Source organism: Mirounga leonina, unplaced genomic scaffold (genome assembly GCF_011800145.1).
Source record: "Mirounga leonina isolate KUSES-001 unplaced genomic scaffold, KU_Mleo_1.0 Mir_151, whole genome shotgun sequence".
Lineage (NCBI taxonomy): Eukaryota > Metazoa > Chordata > Mammalia > Carnivora > Phocidae > Mirounga > Mirounga leonina.
In genome coordinates this window covers 24,646,664-24,664,939 of record NW_023270377.1, presented here as the reverse complement: position 1 = coordinate 24,664,939, position 18,276 = coordinate 24,646,664, and the positions used below count along the sequence as shown (strand labels likewise).

Here is an 18,276-nt window from a genome sequence, read left to right as displayed (position 1 = left end):
TGGCTGCTCGCATGTTAGGGGCATAGATATTTACAATTGTTAGATCTTGTTGGATAGATCCTTTAAGTAGGATATAATGTCTTTCCTCATCTCTTATTACAGTCTTTGGTTTAAAATCTAATTTGTCTGATATAAGGATTGCCACCCCAGCTTTCTTTTGGTGTCTATTAGCATGGTAAATGGTTTTCCACCCCCTCACTTTCAATCTGGGGGTGTCTTTGGTTCTAAAATGAGTCTCTTGCAGACAGCATATCGATGGGTCTTGTTTTTTAATCCAGTCTGATAGCCTGTGTCTTTTGATTGGGGCATTTAGCCCATTTACATTCAGGGTAACTATTGAAAGATAGGAATTTAGTGCCATTGTATTGCCTGTAAGGTGACTGTTACCGTATATTGTCTGTGTTCCTTTCTGGTCTATGTTGCTTTTAGGCTCTCTCTTTGCTTAGAGGACCCCTTTCAAGATTTCCTGTAGGGCTGGTTTTGTGTTTGCAAATTCCTTTAGTTTTTGTTTGTCCTGGAAGCTTTTTATCTCTCCTTCAATTTTCAGTGACAGCCTAGCTGGATAGAGTATTCTTGGCTGCATATTTTTCTCATTTAGTGCTCTGAATATATCCTGCCAGTCCTTTCTGGCCTGCCAGGTCTCTGTGGATAGGTCTGTTGCCAGTCTAATGTTTCTACCCTTGTAGGTTACATATCTCTTCTCCCGAGCTGCTTTCAGGATTTTCTCTTTGTCTATGAGACTTGTAAGTTTTACTATTAGATGTCGGGGTGTTGACCTATTTTTATTGATTTTGAGAGGGGTTCTCTGTGCTTCCTGGATTTTCATGCCTGTTTCCTTCCCCAAATTAGGGAAGTTCTCTGCTATAATTTGCTCCATTATACCTTCTGCCCCTCTCTCTCTTTCTTCTTCTTCTGGGATCCCAATTATGCTAATGTTGTTTCGTCTTATGGTATCGCTTATCTCTCGAATTCTGCCCTCGTGATCCAGTAGTTGTTTATCTCTCTTTTTCTCAGCTTCTTTATTTTCCATCATTTCATCTTCTATATTACTGATTCTCTCTTCTGCCTCATTTATTCTAGCAGTTAGCGCCCCCATTTTTGATTGCACTTCATTAATAGCCTTTTTGATTTCTACTTGGTTGGATTTTAGTTCTTTTACTTCCCCAGAAAGGGTTTCTCTAATAACTTCCATATTTTTTTCAAGCCCAGCTAGTATCTTTAAAGGGATGATTCTGAACTCTAGATCTGACATCGTACTAATGTCCGTATTGAGTAGGTCACTGGCAGTCGGTACTACCTCTTGTTCTTTTTGTTGAGGTGATTTTTCCGTCTTGTCATTTTGTGCAGAGGAGAATAGATTAATGATAGAACAAAATGCTAGCAGAGTAACAACGTCCCCAGAAAATATACTCTAAACAAATCAGAAAAGACCTGAAGCAGTGGGAAAAGAAAGGGAAAGAGAGAAAAAAGAGAAAGAAAAAAAAGAAAAAGAAAAAAGATAAAGATAAAAACAAAAACAAACAAAACAAAACAACAACAACAAACAAACAAACAAAAAAACCAGAATGTGATCAAATATGATCAGGCTGGTATATAGATCAGTGCCACACACTAGATTTGGGGTGTGTTTTGGTCTTTTAGAAGAAAGTGCCTCCCAAAATTTTAAAGAAAGAAAAACTTATATATGTACAAAAATAAGGGTTGATATGATGAAGGGATGGAATATGACTGTAAAGATGGAAATTATAAAAAATTTTATAAAAGGAATTGATAAGAAGTTGTTTGAAAAAAGAAAGAAGAGGATTTAAAAAAAGAAAAAAGAAAAAAAAGGAGAGGATGTGATCAGGCAGGGGAAGAGAAAACACCATATACTAGAGATTTAGGGTATATTTTAATCTGTTAGAAGAAACTATCTCAACATTTTAAAGAGAGAACAACTTATATATATAAGCCAAAAATACGGGTAACTACTATGAAGGGATAGAATATGACTCTAAAAATGAAAAATAAAACAATTTTTTTAAAAAAAGGGATTGATAAGATGTTGGTTGAAAAAGGGAAAAAGAAAAATTCAAAAAGAAAAAAAGACAGTTAAAAAAAATTAACTTTGAAAGACTGAAGAATCATGGTAAAAAAGGCATGAATTCTATGTGCAGTATTCCCCTAGAGCTGGAGTTCTGTCGTTCTCAATGATCGGTAAACTTGGTCTTGGCCGGCTGTTCTCGCTGATCTTCTGGGGAGGGGCCTGTTGCTGTGGTTTCCAAATGTCTCTGCCGGAGGTGGAATTGCCCCGCCCTTGCCCCCTCCCGGCTAAGTAATCTGCTCGCGTTTGCTCTCCGGGGCTTTTGTTTCCTGCAAGCTTTCCGTACAGCTTTGGAGGCGGAGAGTGAAAATGGCAGCCTCCCAATCTCCGCCCTGCAGGAGCCGGGAACTCGGGCCCCGCTCCTCAGTGAGCCCCCAGAGAAAAGCCGTCAGTCACTCCCGTCTCCCCGGTCTCCGGCCACACTCCGTGCTCGCCCGGCCTGTGATCGCGTTTCTATCTCTGGCACCCGACCCCGGGTGGAGTCTCCAAACCCAGCAGATCCCTGTGGTGCACTCCTGTGCAGCTCCTCCCGGGGGAGGAAGGTGAGTCTCCCCGGATCTGCCGCTTGTTGGGTCTCTGCTGGAGGAGCAGGGGCCCGACTGTGCCTCGGATCACGGTTTATGGCCACCCCGAGCTGAGAGCCCGTGCCTGGGCTTCGCCTCTGCAGCCGGCTTCCCTGCTCCAATACCTGGGAGCTCTGCCACACTCAGGCACCCCCGGTCTTTCTGTGACCCCGAGGGTCCTGAGACCACACTGTCCCAGAGGGTTCCACCCCCTGCTTAGCCACCAGAGTGACGTCCCTCAGCGGAGCAGACTTTTAAAAGTTCCGATTTTGTGCTCCGTGGTTCTATCACTTGTCAGAAGCGGCCGACGGAGGCCCCTCCCCCGCCGTCTATCCTCCCGAATATCACCTCGGATTCACTTCTCCGCATGTCCTACCTTCCAGAAAGTGGTCGCTTTTCTGATGAGAGAGTTGTTGCTATTCTTCGATCTCCTGTTGAGTTTGTAGGTGTTCAGAATGGTTTGATCCCTATCCAGCTGAATTCCTGAGAGGAGACGAAATCCAGGTCTCCTACTCCTCCGCCATCTTGCTCCGCCCCCCAGGGATAAAGTATTTTGATGTTGAGTGGATACATGTCCCAGCTACGCCACTTTTTGTGTGCCTTGCACAAGCTTTTGAACCTTTCTAGAATTTTACTTTTCTCATTTATGAAAAGAAGAAAATAATAGTACCCAACTTATAGGGTTGTGGTGAATATCAAATGAGACAATGAATATAGAGTTCTTAATAGAGGGCCAGACATAAGAGAAATATTCAATCAGTGTTTATTATTATTTTAATGTTGTTGTAATGGCTGAAAATCCACACAAATACAGTAGCTTTGCACTGAGTAAAGGCAAGATGAATCAAATAAATCCCTGTAATACATGGGAGAAGATGACATATGGAGATATTTAAGATAATTGGAATGAAATATTAAGATATCTTCAGGATATTTTATTGTACATATGTGCATCTTATAGGAATCACTGGACAGGTAATAGAATATGTCTGTAAAGCTTGGAAACTTTGTTTTTCTTTGTTCCTAAAAGAGGCAAAAAACTTGGATTGTATCAGTTTGTACAACATGCTACTTCTCTTGGAAGTATAAATAGGTAGAAACAGGTTTGCGAGATAAGTGTATTTCTTTTAAAAATCTGTGGGTAACTTGCAAGAGCAGGTATTTCAATATTTGCATGTCTCATGTGCACCATTTGGTTTACAGTCTCCTGATTGCTATCTTGTGGTGAATTGTTCTGTTTATAGCTTTAAAATTGCTATCTGGGTGACAGTCTTCTGTTTCTAATCTTAAGATGGTTGTCTAGTGGCTTTGCTCCCCATGGTTTATCATGCAGCTTGATGATACTGTGGAGGGAAATACAATTACCTAACTATGCACCTGTTCAGTTTACAATTTTATGAGTGTAAGTTGTAGTATGATACACATCTTGAGGCTTGTAGTGAAATCATTTGGAAATAGAGATTCTGTATGAAATTCTGTAATATATAAAAATATCTAAATATTTTATGTAATGTATTGTCTCTATATATTCTCTCTCTTGATATTTATGTATATGTATACATACATGTATATGTATATGCAAACAGTCCCTGGCTTCTAATGGTTTGACTTCGAATTTCTCAACTTTACAATGGTGAGAAAATGATGCACATTCAGTAGAAATCATGCTTTGAATTTTGAATTTTGGTTTTCTCCAGGGCTAGTGATATGTAATAAATACTCATAAAGCTGGGCAGTCGATACTCTTACAACCATTCTGGAGCTGTACAACCATTTTGGTTTTCACTTTCTGTAGAGTATTTAATAAATTACATGAGGATTCAATACTTTATTATTATTACTATTTTTAAGATTTTTTTTATTTATTTGACAGAGAGAGCACAAGTGGTGGGGAGGGGCAGAGGGAGAAGCAGACTCCCTGCTGAGCAGGCAGCCCAATACAGGACTCCATCCCTGAACTCTGAGATCATGACCTGAGCCAAAGGCTGATGCTTAACCGACTGAGCCACCCAGGCACCCCTCAACACTTCATTATAAAACAGGCTTTGTATTAAGTGATTTTGCCCAACTGTAGGCTAATATAAGTGATCTGAGCACGTTTAAGATAGGCTAGGCTAAACTATGATGTTTGGTAGGTTAGGTGTATTAAATGAATTTTTGGTTTACAATATTTTCAACTTACAATGGGTTTATCAGTATATAACTCTATCATAAGTCAAGGAAGATCTGTATACAGAGATATGTATATTTCCACAGGGCTTATACAATTAAACAATTGTGAATTCAAATCTGAATTGTGACATTAATTTTGGATTCTAACCTTCTCCTCCCTTATATACCTCACAGCTTTTCCATAATTTTTTTCCTCTTGCCATCATTGTTTTCATTGAAGTTTTGTCATTGGATCAGGATCAGATTCTATGCTGTTTTTCAGAAAAAGTTTCCAGTGGCTGTTTAGTAGGTAGTAAATCCTAGGAAATTTACCAAGTTATTTATAAATTAGGTTTTACATGTGACATTTCACTTATATTAACATTATGAAATAAAATTGCTAGAGATAAGAGTAGTTATATGCTATATTCTCTGATATATGTAGGGAACAAGTGGTGATTTTACTAGGCAGATATATAAGACCATGAGAAAGGTACACAATCAATAGTTTCTCCCCATGGTCATTTTTTAAAAATCTGTTTAGTCATGATTATGGTGCATTTATCTTTCTTGAATGAAAGGAACCTGACTCTCCATCATAGATGAGTTGCTCTTGTGTAGTTTGAGAAAGCAGAGAGAAGTTTCAGTTTTATCAGATCAGTTGTCAGGGGACTGATGAAGACCACTGGTGATCTTAAATTGAGTCAATGTGTCAGCATTAAGTATGCTGTGATCAGAATGAGGTTCCCCTTTGCAGAGGAAGAAAGAGAAGTAATTAACTAAGTAGAAGAAAGAAAGATATTAAGTCAGAAGATGCAACTGTGAGGGTGACTACAACCACTTAGTAGTAATGGTCACATGACTCTAAATTTGTTATTTTAGTCTTATTTTCCTTATCCGATGACCAGAAGTATTCCAATAACACTTATCTCAAAAGGGTGTCATGAGCCAAACGAATCAACATATGCAAAATAAGTATATAAATAGTAATATGCAAAATAAGTATATACATGGTAAAGTGCTATGTAACTTGTGCTCTGAACTAATGTGGTGCCACTAGAAATGTCAACTGTACCTTAAAGCATTAGAAACATAAGCTGTTTCTCCCTCTTCTTCAGTCTATCAATGGCTTAAAATGTCAACTGTACCTTAAAGCATTAGAAACATAAGCTGTTTCTCCCTCTTCTTCAGTCTATCAATGGCTTAAAATGCAGGGTGCCTTGACATATCTCACCCTGAGCACAACAAAATGACAGTGATCCCAAATAAATGGGTCTAAACATCTAAGGAAGAGAATATGTGTGTGTGTGTCCATGCAAATAGTAGGAGGTGCAATCAACAAGATATTTAAAGACCCATATCTGAACAGATTTAAGAGAACTTACTCCAATTATTATGTCGATATATTTTCTGTCCACTGACTCATTTGAGATCATATATAATCAAACAACCATAGTAGTTTGAAAGAGTAATAGAATCTTGAATGAGAAGTTACTGGAATTTGAAAATTCTTACACTTTGGAGGTATGAAGGAGGAAGAAACAATGTTTGAAATAGTAAAGTTGGAATAAGAGACTTGAGAGAGGAACTTTTTCACATCATCAGTGTCTCTAAAATAACTCCCACACATTTCCATGGGCTCATCTCAAATCAGCTGTCAGTTCATTGACTATTTATGGATCCATTCCCTCTCCTGCTCTTTAAGCATGGTACTAATATTTGATATTCTTTCTAACACAAGATTTGCCAGAACCATTTGTGTAAATTGCCAAGAGGGTAGAAAGAACAAAAAAAAACTGTGAGAAAATATTACTGTTATTTGGCTACAACCTACCAAATATTCCATATAGTTTTTTTATTCTCAAAGAAACAAACCAACCAGTTAATGAAGCATAGTCTGCACGAAGGAGTAAGTCTGTACACATCAATAGGCATATGCTCTGGATGGCAAAAACATATGGAACGTATCACATTCCAAACAACCAAAGAGCTCCAAGGAATAATTAATGACATTCATAAATGAGGACAAAAATAAGCCCATATTCATATCTTCAAATTATCAAATCTAGAACAAATCTTCCTCTTTCCTAATTGGTTTTTCTTATAACAAATTTCTGACACAGAAGAGAACATTTGTTTCATATTTTATTGAATTTCATTTATATTAAATTAAAAATATATTTCTGACAGATTCATGTAACAAAAAGGCAGAACAGTTTTCAAATTGTTCAGCTGGGATGATCAGTACGGAATGAGGCGAAGCAGGTCGCGTTCTACAATTGCCTTATACAGGTACAATTCTTTCCCAAGAGCCAACAGAGGATCCTTGAGAACTAACTGAAAAGCTTAATTACAGAAATTTAAAATACTGTTTGTCCCTCATTCTCAAATAACAACAGAAATTGGGGGAAAGAAAGTAGAATGGGATGAAGGGTTGGCAGAGAAGAAAGAATAAGGGAAATTATACTAAAAATATACCTAACATTAAAAAAGTTAGTATGTGTTAAGTGCATAATCCTTCATAGATAAAATAGAAAAAAAATCAAAATAACATTACACCACACACAATTGGCATATCCTATTGTGTAAGCGAGTGCAGAGGTTGAACACGTCACAATAGTGCTGAACACAGAATCACAAGTAATGTCGAATGGTAACTTCCAACCAAAAGGAAACAATCACAAGCCAATTACTTATATACAAATCAATCCTAAAGACATTATGTCCCAAATAAAGATGTCCACAAAAGAAAATCAAAGCAACATTACCCTTATTTACAAATGCAACTAGCCATGTCTTTAACAAGCTATAAAAATACTATTCACATTTTCAAACATACAGTAGTATTTTTTGTTTGTTTATTTCAAAAAGGCAGCTAACTTTGAACACTGGGATTTAAATGAAACATTGATGGCTTTCCAGCTAGGTATTTTTGCACCCCTGCCCTTTGAAGATACTTCACGAGAGAGGGCTTGTTTTCTGTTTACAAGTTAAGAACATAAGGAAATGAATACAAATGTATATAATACCTTAAGCCTCTGCCTTTTCGGTAAAATGTCTCCCTTTATCACCTGAACTGATCTTAGTCAACTACTTGGATGCATGTATGAGATGAGTGTTTGAGGGAAAATTTAACATGACTTTGTTTTTTGTGCTCTGAATTGTCTTGCAGACTGTTCTCATTTTCATTTGATCTTGCTATAATGTTGCCTAAGAAAGAGATGAACAACTAGTCATACCACGTAAAGATGCAGTTTCGACATGCAGCAATGCAAGTCCCTGGTGCTCACAACAGGAGATGTAGACACACCAGCCAGTGAGGTGTGCATTCAAAGTTAGCTGCCCTCACACAGCTGCTCAGTTTTATAATCGACCCATTTAACAGCAGTACCAATTTATGCTACATTTCTCAAAGTACCTTACTTTAAAAGAAAGCTTACATATCTACATTTAGAAAATAACGTCCATACTTGATTACTGGAGTAATCCCAAAAGGGTTCTTGGAGTGCTATGGTGTAGTCCCATCACTCCCCCCCACCCCACCTCCCAGCCCCTGAGAGATCCAGAAATATACAGGAAAATGACTCTCACATTAGGGAAAAGGTATAACCCCCATTAACTGAAGAATATGGAAATGATACTCGAGAACCAGGTTATGTCAATATATAGGAAGTATGATTTGATTTCTTTCCAAAGAGCTGCAGGCTGAGGGGAAACATCTATACATTAGGGATAAAAATAGCAGTAAAGGCAAAGTGGTTTGGACAAGTTAGACTATTGCCTACAGGTATGAAACTTTGTTTTCTTATATTTGTATATTTGTACAAATATAACCTCTCCTCATGATAAAGGTAAAATTTGCTAGAGCATTGAAATAAAAATGTCCTTAAAAAATCAAAAATAGAGAAAAAAGTGGCAACTTATTAGATAACATGGATTTTCGTTGCAGTGAAACTGCCCTCATTATGTATTTGTCAGGCAGATGAATGATCCAATAAAGAATTACAGGTGGTTCTCAAAGCTGAAAAGCCTTTACTTTTATGATAATAAGACTCCTCATTTGTGAAAAAAAAATTACAGTGGCTGTAAAATATTTGCGATTGGGAATAAAATAAATACGTAAAGTAAATAAGTTAATTTGCTGACAAACTAACTTCTGATTATATGTAAGTTTTTAATGAAAAGATTAAATCTAACACCTACCAAGGGTATGTGCACATACGTGAGTTTCAAGATTCATCACAGGGCTGACTGTACTCAAATTCCTGCAGAGAAGGATATCGTAAGAGAACTGATTTTTATGGAAAAACATAATTTTAATATCATAAAGTATACTCTGTGCAGTAATTTATTTGAGAAGTATTTTAAACAATGTCCACATTGCTAGAATCGTTTATAGAAAAGTCAGGCATTTGAGGGCAGAGGCTAAGTCAGTGTTTCACAAAGCAATGTGTGGGAACTCAGATCCACTATGGCTTCCGAGAGGTACAGCCTGAAGAGGGCCACTTGGAAGAGGGTGGTAGACAAGTGAAGAGATCAGAGGTGGTTGTGCCAATGGGGAAAGAAGCAAGGGTGGTATTTTTCTCTAAGGTCTAGAGAGAGATTAATTTTTCTGTGACTCCTAACAAGATAATCACTTACTTGCAAAGCTGACTGTCAAGGGGTAATTTCCAAGGGAAACATGGGACTACTCCCAGGAAGCTGGGGCTTAGAGCGTTTTCAGCTCATAACTGAAAGAGAAGTGTATTCTTCTGCCCAAAATATCACCTGGTGGGAAAGAGGTGAGGCAGGAGTCTGCAAAGTGACACAGTCTACATTTTTGTATGTACCTCTACAAAAGCAGTGGGACTTGAACAGAGTGTCTGAAATTTCTACTGTTTTATAGAAACTTGCCTTTTAATGAAAAGAACGAAGCAGCCCATGGTGTTAAAAGCCATTTGTCCATACAAACGCAAAGGTTCCTGACCCAAGGTGGTGCCCACAACAGCTTCATGCTTGTAAGTATGGAGAGAATTACTCTTGCAAAGGCACCTCTGGGATTAGAAAAATTGTATTCATTCTACCCAGAAGTATAAAAGCTGGCCCCATTGTAATATTAGTAAAATCAAGGTCTCCACTGATAACTGTTATTTTAAAATCACACCTAATCTACATCTGTATAATGTCATTCATTCTTAAGCAAGTGGCAATCAGGAGACATGAGTCTGCCTTCATGTGTCTACATGGGTACAAGGCTGCCCTTCAAAGTCCATATACACAAAGAGAGGCACAGCAGAATTTTCTTGCCTTTGGCATATACAGAAGTTAGTTTATCTGGTTTTCTAATAACTAGAAGTTAATACACCTGGACTTCTCATTTGCAATATTAAAAATCATTGGTCTAAAAACCAGAGTCCAAAATAATGGAAATAACAGCAGTTTGAAATGCTTGGTTTAGCATTATTTATCAGAATACTGTTAACTAATTGCTTTTTTTGTTTGTTTTTGGAAATGGGAAGGTAACATGGAAAAAAGGGACATTTCACAAATTAAATGTATTTTGTTTGTTTACTAAATGGCACCACTCAATCTTTGTCTCTGCATAAGGTAATAGAATATTTACATTTCCTTTACTTCATTTTGAAGACCTCTTACTTAAAGTCACGTAACATATTTGCCTGTTAAACTCTGCAAGGTGGTGTTTGCAAAACAAATTAAAAAAAATATTCTCTTTACACTCAATGCAATTAAAAATGGTAAAAGAATAAGAGAATGAGAAAAAATTTAATTGCAATGCTTTAAAGCAAGTTTTCACAAGTGGAACCAGCTCTTTATATGCCTACTTTCAGCTAAACCTAACAAATAACAATTTTAAATGGCAAACTTATTTTTTACTATGCAAAATCCATCCTACATTTTCATATCCTGCATTTTATTTTAGTTACATAGTAGTTTGTGGTTGATTTTCTAGTTTGATTTATTTAATAATATTAAAATCATTTAATATCTGATAACCTAACTAAATCTACATCTTACAGCATTATCATGGTTTTGCCCAGCTATTTACATGCTCTCATGATCACCTTTTCTATTACCTTATGAACTACATACTAGTTAAATAATCAACATTTATAGATGGATGAATAATTCAAGTTTTGAAATAAAGTTTAGTTAGCTCTAGAAAACATGTATTTACATCCTTCCCTGTTGGGCTGAAACAATTTTATTTTTCTTTTCACTTAGACACTTCAAAAAGCATGTTGATAGCCCCTTGGACTTCATCTAGCAGCAGAACCTCACAGACCTTCTACTGGTTTGTCCTCAGCATCGGGAATATGCACAATCTTCATGTCACATCCTACTTTTAGAAGGTATTAACACATACATTATAACACATAGAGCACTATCTCTTCTTTTCTGTTTCTCAATATACAAATAGTCATTCTTCCTGATCTACTAAAAGAGAATCTCATATTTTTAGTTTGTATATTTTAATAAAATTTGAGTTTGAGGGGCTCCTGGGTGGTTCAGTCGGTTAAGCGGCTGCCTTCAGCTCAGGTCATGATCCCAAGGTCCTGGGATCAAGCCCCACATCGGGCTCCTTGCTCAGCAGGGAGCCTACTTCTCCCCTGCCTACCACTCCCCCTTCTTGGGCTTGCTCTCTCCTTCCCTCTCTGTGTGTCAAATAAATAAATAAAATCTTTAAAAAAAAATTTGAGTTTGCACTGTTTTTAATTCTATTTCAAGAATATTGAGAAAGAACTCTCACCCTAACCTGTACCACTGAAATTTGGAAAACCAAATCTTAGTAGTCCAAGAACCTCTTTATGGTGCTGGATGCTTTGTGGTTCTGGGTCTACTCTGATTTAGAGAACATCTTTCTCATCTAAGAACTAAAGAATGGTTCTTTAAAGAACCATTTAGTTATACAGTTTTTCTTTATCTGGGATCTTTAGATGGGATTCCCCAAGATAGGCCACAAAATTTGGTGACTTAAAAAATATATAGTCTGTGTAACTTTACTACTAATTTTCCTCAAATTTACTTAATTGGTTCTGCATGTTTGCATTGATACAACTAGCCTCTGGGATTTGATATTCTGATGCACTTTGCAGCCTTCGATTGGCATTTTAAAACTTCACTCTACTGGGTTGAATAAGTTATTTTTTGGAACGGACAAAATGATTTTTTTCTTCCTTTTGTACACTTTGAAATATATTTTTCCAGGGGGACAAAAATAAGAGAGAAATCCTAAAACAATTGAAATAAAAAATGTACTATAGAAATCATTCAAAAGGAACAATAAAGTGGTTTTTGTGAAGCATTTTAGGTTTTTTTGGATTGTACCTGCATCTATCTCTAGTTGTTAGTGGTAGATTACCTGATGTGTAAGGGTTTTGTGTTCTTAGAATGAAGGAAACTACATTCATTGAATACATTCTATTACCTTAACAGTAAAAAAATTATTTTTCTTCCCTTCTCAAAATAAGTGATTCTGTTTTCCATATCCCAGAAGAAACCATATGAATATTATAAAACAGAAGGAAAAAAATCAAGTTCTACTATCCAACAAGGGTGCTGTAAGTCGTAAGTTGGTATAGATTTATCTAGAAAGGGAGGCTTATATCCAAATTCTCATAAGAACTTATGTGAGGTCCCCTTTCTCTGGAGACTCCTCTGAATGGCTGGGAGAGTTTGAAGCTGTTGGGCTGTAGCCCGTAAGTCATTCTGTGTCTTCAACCCAGAAAAGTTCATGATTGAACCTCACTAGAAGGGGTCTTACAAACCTCTCCTTTGCTCTACTTCACACTTTTAGCTTACCTCATTTCTCATAACTTAGTAAGAAACCAGTCCTGATACCTCCAAGGTTCTTGGCCAAAGACCAACACCTGCTGTTGACTTAATGGTCAAATTAGAATCTAGATAGGCTAATTAGCCAGTGAGGCAATATCCTTCTACCAGTTCATGTTTGGATGATAACACTGAAACTATCCTATTTGTCAACTTCAGTAATTTGTAGGTTGTTTAATTCATGTTCCAAGTGAGTTCACAGGAGATCTTTTAACAAACAACAGATTTTATGATGACTGCTCACAAAACAGTCCATAAAATCTTATTCCTTGAACTTATGGGGAAATTCAAATGTCATTCCAAATAAATTGACTTAAAATCATTAAGTTAGGGATAATATTACATTTATGTTGATGTTCTCCACTTACACAGTGCTCTTAGTAGACTAAATAAATATCAGTTGAAAAAACAAGGGAATTGAATGGATGGATTGATTTACTTTTTCAAAATAGGCAGAAACCTAGATCTCTTTGCATCTTTTTTTTTTTCTCCTTGTAAACCCTCTGCTTTACCAACAGAGATTTTTAGTTTCATTGTTTTCTTTTTTGGCAATAGACTTGAATTTGATGCCAAAATTTTAGCATTTGAAAAAAAAAATTTAATTCAAATGACTGTCCAAGCAGATTTTCCTAGAAAAGAGAGACTACCTGATTTTCTTGTTCCAGGAGACTCATTCCTACCATTTGTTCCCATTGCTCATCTTAGTAGGTGTTCTTTTAAGATGATACATAAAAAGATGGTTCTAGAACTAGGATGATGTGTATGAAGAAAGTGTTATTATACAAAGTATCAAAAGATTAGTATGTTCGATATTAAAATAATTACATGAGAATTTTTTCACGTTTATTTACAACTTTTAACCCAAGAACCTACCTATAAACTGCGAACATTTGTGTATTTTTTTATTATACCGATTTATGTGCAAAGAGTTACCTTCTACTTAATATAAATAGAGTCTCATACTAGAAATTCCATGGAATCAAGCCAATCCTTACTTGCATTCCTTCATGTGGAGTATATAAACTGGATAACTCTCCTTGCAGAGCAAATGTGATATCACTTGTAGATAATGTGCTGGCCCTCTCACCATAATCTCTGGATACTGTTCCAAAGTCCTAATTTGCTTGGTTCGGCATTTCCACAGTCTTTCCTTATCTTAGCTCTTTTAAAAAATGTACTTTAGTTATTTTGCTGGTTGCTTCCATATTGCTTCATTCAAAATCCAAAATGGAGTTCAGAAAGGGAACAAATAAAATTATAGCTTAAGTGCAAACTACATTTTTGAGTATCTGCCAGGTAGACATACCCAATCCAGTGTCTCTTCCAGTTCAATGGATTCCCCATTGGACCACCCCTGAAAGTGTCAGTAGTTTTCATGAACCACACAGAACTGTCTCTTAGTTTCCCTTTTACTCTTTACGTTACCAACTGCCTATCAAGTACTGTCATTTATGGAGAAGAAAATGTTGAAGAATGTAAAGGACGTGGGGGTACATAGTCAAAAGTGTAAAACATGACAGATTTGATGTTACACTTGACTAATATCTTGGCCTCCCCTTCTAATTTTAAAGGCTCTATATTTAAAATAATGGTCATTTCACCATATTAAAATATTTTTTTACAATTCTGTCAATTTATAGCAACACTTAAGAAACTCTGATGTAAAAATATTTGCAATCAGAAATTAAAGTCAGAATATGTGGGGAAAAAAGTAATATAAAGGGAAAGAGCAAAGCAAAATGAAACAAAATGAAAAGACCAAAAAAAAAAAAATCCCTCCAAACATAATTACTAGTTATAACTTTGAGAGAGATTAAGAAATTATGAAAGCTGAGTTGGCTGCCCTTGCTTGTTAGGATAGAAACCGTTGGAAAAAGAAACTGGATTTTCAATCTCAGTTACTATCGTATGTTACAGAAAAGGTTATCCTTTTGTTCTAATGGAAACTTTATTACGATTTCCAAGGGTACTGAGAATGTACACGTCCGTTCCTACAGATAGGAACAGATAGCATGGGTCTTTCAGGGATCTGCATTAAAAAAAAAAAAAATTGAAAAAAAGAAAAAAAGAGAAAACATTGAGAATTAGCTTGACAGCAGGCAGTATTGCCTTGTATTTGCTGGTCCTTCTCTAGCTGTTCCAATCTCCTGACCAACCCATGCAGAGAAAGGAAGAAACAGTGTGGTTCCTCCTGTCTTTCTCTTTCAGCTCTTCCTCCACATGTTCAAGTTAGATAAGCACATGACTATCATTGCATCTCTGTATCTTCCACTGGGAAGTGTCAAAACTACTGGCCTTGGGAATAGAAGGAAGACCGTAAGAGAAAGAGAGGCGGCCGGGAAATTGGAGCGGGCATGTCTCTCTCTTAAAGCCACTGCTCAGCTCACACCACGGTATTTCGGTGTCTGTAGGGTGGAGGAGGCAGCCCAGTGCCTGGCTTCAGCGAGAACTCAGAGAGGTATTCCGGATTCTCTGCCACAATAGGCCGGATCCGTCCATTTTGTTTATAAAAATATTTTGTGCTGTACTCCTGCAGGTAGTCTGGGTGCTGAAGGGTGCTCCGAGGTGGCAGGCTGTGGTTCCAGTAGTCAGGGTTGTCGAATGCTTTCTTGGCCTTCTCCGGCACAGACAGTACATTGTTCTTCAGGTACTCGGCATTCCCCAGTGCGTTGGCGAAGGTGTTGAGGTACAGTGGCTCATTCACATACTCATCCTCTGCCTTGGGTGGACCATTGGAAGCGTTGTGATATTCGGGATTATCCAAAGCTTGAAGGTCTCCATTTTTCCTCCGAGAAACAAAAGGGTTTTCCTCCACGGGGTTCAGGTATTCTGATGGAATACAAAAGTATCAGTTAATATCTACTTTCCAGAAAATGTTAATCAGACAAAGGTTATACAGGATGGTTAGCTTCTTTTTCCAGAACAATAAAGCCATGGATTTGTTTTCGTGAATTTTCACAAAAACTATTTTGTTGATTACTTTTGTCATATGAACAAAGAGTAGGTGGGCCAAAACTCTTAATGACTAAACAAGGCAAACTCAGGCCGGAAGCAGAGTTCCTGTCCCCTAGATTGTTCCTTTTTCCTTCTAATTCCATTTGTTTCTGCTACATAGGAGGCCACTGTTTAAAGGCTTCTGTTTTCTAAAAGTCAGTATTTTTTGTTGTTGGAAAATATGACAACGGGGTTGAAAATACGGGGTTAAATAGCTTTTAAATGTGGAGAAATTAGAATTTCTAAAAGGGTACTGGAAAATCAAAATGTCTATAGCTTAACTCCATGCCAAGACGAATGGATGAAGTGAAGGAATGGCGTTTTTCAGTCTGTGTGTTTTTTGCTGTGATGTCCATATAGGTAAAATGGATTTGATTATACAATGTTTTCCAGAAAGCTTCACACATTAGAAAGAAAACATCCAAAGAGAAGACTCAACTAATAAAATCTGCTAGACATCTAACATGTCACTAAATTGACTTGTGTGACATTACATATGCCTATGAATAAATTGCAATTAGAACATTTACTTCCACTGGCTAACCATAATCACGAAATAGAAACTAGTTTGATCATATGAAATAACTCTTTTGTAGGTTGAAACCAGTCATAATAGTGGCTATTTTGCGTGATTTGATCTAATAAATTACTATAGAATATTGACCGGGGAATTTTTTTAAGAGGTGTTAATCAATGCTGCTCTTCTTAAATTTAATTCCTCCTCTATGTCTATATGTCTATAGACTACATACAGACCTATATTCACACATACAGTAGACCTCTTTTAATGTATACACAGATATGGCACTTTAGCTATTGCTATTTTGGTGTTGGGGCAGGGAAAAGGTACAATTGTTTGTTGAGATGCCACCATTCTGAAACAAACTTTCTGTCCTCTATACTTAGCCTGACAAGTAGAGAAAAATAATCTCATCAAATCAGGGTGATTTGCCCCTTGATATAGGCCTGCTTGATATACTTAAGTATTTAGCATCATGTGCAAGTTAAAGGATAGTAATGACTATCCCACCATCATATATAGGAATGACAGGAGCTTACATCATCCTCACAACAATCCTGTGAGAAAGGAAGTGAAGCTGTATTTTTTTCAGCCTTATAAACAGAAAACCAAGATTAAATGATGTATGAGGGATACAACTAGCGTTGAACTAGAACTCAGATCTAAAACTCCTACTGAGCAGTCTTCTTGTTCTGTACTATTTTCATTATTGTCCCTAAAGGAGTAGGGAGAACTTTTCACTTCATAACATGTTGGAATTTGAATGGTTTTCAAAGTGACAGTCATTTTAAGAAAAATGTATGAAAAAAAAAATGCTTTTAAGGGAGGCAGAATTTGATTTTCCTTACCAGGTTCCTGAAACTTCTTAACTGAAAGTGTAGGAATGTCTATACTAAAATTCTCTACTCTCCGAGAAGTAGGCTGGAGTACAATAATCTTCTGTAGAAACTTACATTCAGGGACAAAATCAAGGGACGCTCTACAGTGAGTCTATATAGGCTGCCTTGTGTTTTCTCTTAGAAGATTCATGTTACCTTTTCGCAATGCAAGCTACTTATCGATTTCCTGATGCAAACTTGCAGCCTTGCAGTTTTAAGTGGAGAAACAGCTCTATGGTTGAGCTGAGACTCTTCCCAGAGAGTATTGCACTTTCAGGGGGTTATCTGCCAAATCTTCTCAAAACCTACATTTGTGTCACTACTGGGCTACTATCCAATTCTTCCAATGCATCTAATTCTTCAGTACAGTAATACCTTTCTATACCTCTAGATAGAGACACTTTAATAGGTTACTTACAATATGTACTTAGGGATCCCTTAGTTGCATTTTATAAAATTAAATATAACCATATATTCAAGGACATAATGGGCCTTCATATGGAGTCTTAAAATAAAGTTTACTTGACCCTGAAGACTCTGAGACACAATAATCAGTTTTTAATAACAATCATCCATCTTCTCCTTTCTGTGATGCTGTTAACGTGGAAGGAAAGTGGCTTTTTCAAAATTGAAATGTCATTTGATTTGGATGTCTAACATTTCTACTACTAACTTCGTAAAGTCATCGCTGAGCTTTGTAGAACCACAAACTGAATATTTTCAAGACATGATGGTACACCTTGAAGTAAATGCAGCATCAGAACTTTAATTTTTGAAATGTGTCATATAAGGAATAATAATCTCCTGTAATGAACAAGATCATCCCAGTGATGCCAAATTTTAAAGAACTGACCAAATCTTTTATTGGTGCCATCAAAATACCAGTCTTTATGATCTCCACAATAAGTTCAATGAAGCCATGGTTCCAAAATCTTGTGATGTGCCACCTCACTCAAATATTCAATAAAGATGGTCCAATAAAGATAAGTTTAGATCAGTGCTTCTCAGGCTTGACTAGGCATACAAGTCACATAGGGATCTTGTTAAAATGCAGATTCCTATTCAGGTGGTGCCTGAGGTTCGGATTTCTAAAAAGCCCCCGGATGGTGTAAATGGTGTGGGTTTGGACAATATGCTACACAGAGCAGCAGCCTAGGCCTCTTCTGGGTCACAGATGTTCCGCAGTCCAGGGGTTTGGCAATTTCCCTTCTACACGGTATTGCTCATTTTGATAGGGAAGTGAAATGCCGAATGACA

The 18,276-nt window shown here is 36.9% G+C and overlaps 1 protein-coding gene across 1 annotated transcript in view; it reads right to left on the bottom strand.

Annotated features, from left to right (window-relative positions):
* Window positions 1-14,717: 14,717 nt before the first annotated feature.
* Window positions 14,718-18,276, bottom strand: part of ERBB4 (erb-b2 receptor tyrosine kinase 4) — a 1,078,432-nt gene continuing 1,074,873 nt past the window's right edge. The window contains exon 28 of the mRNA XM_035007223.1: window positions 14,718-15,456. Coding sequence (XP_034863114.1) covers window positions 15,011-15,456 — 446 coding nt within the window. The 3' untranslated portion in view covers window positions 14,718-15,010. The remainder of the gene's footprint in view (window positions 15,457-18,276) is intronic.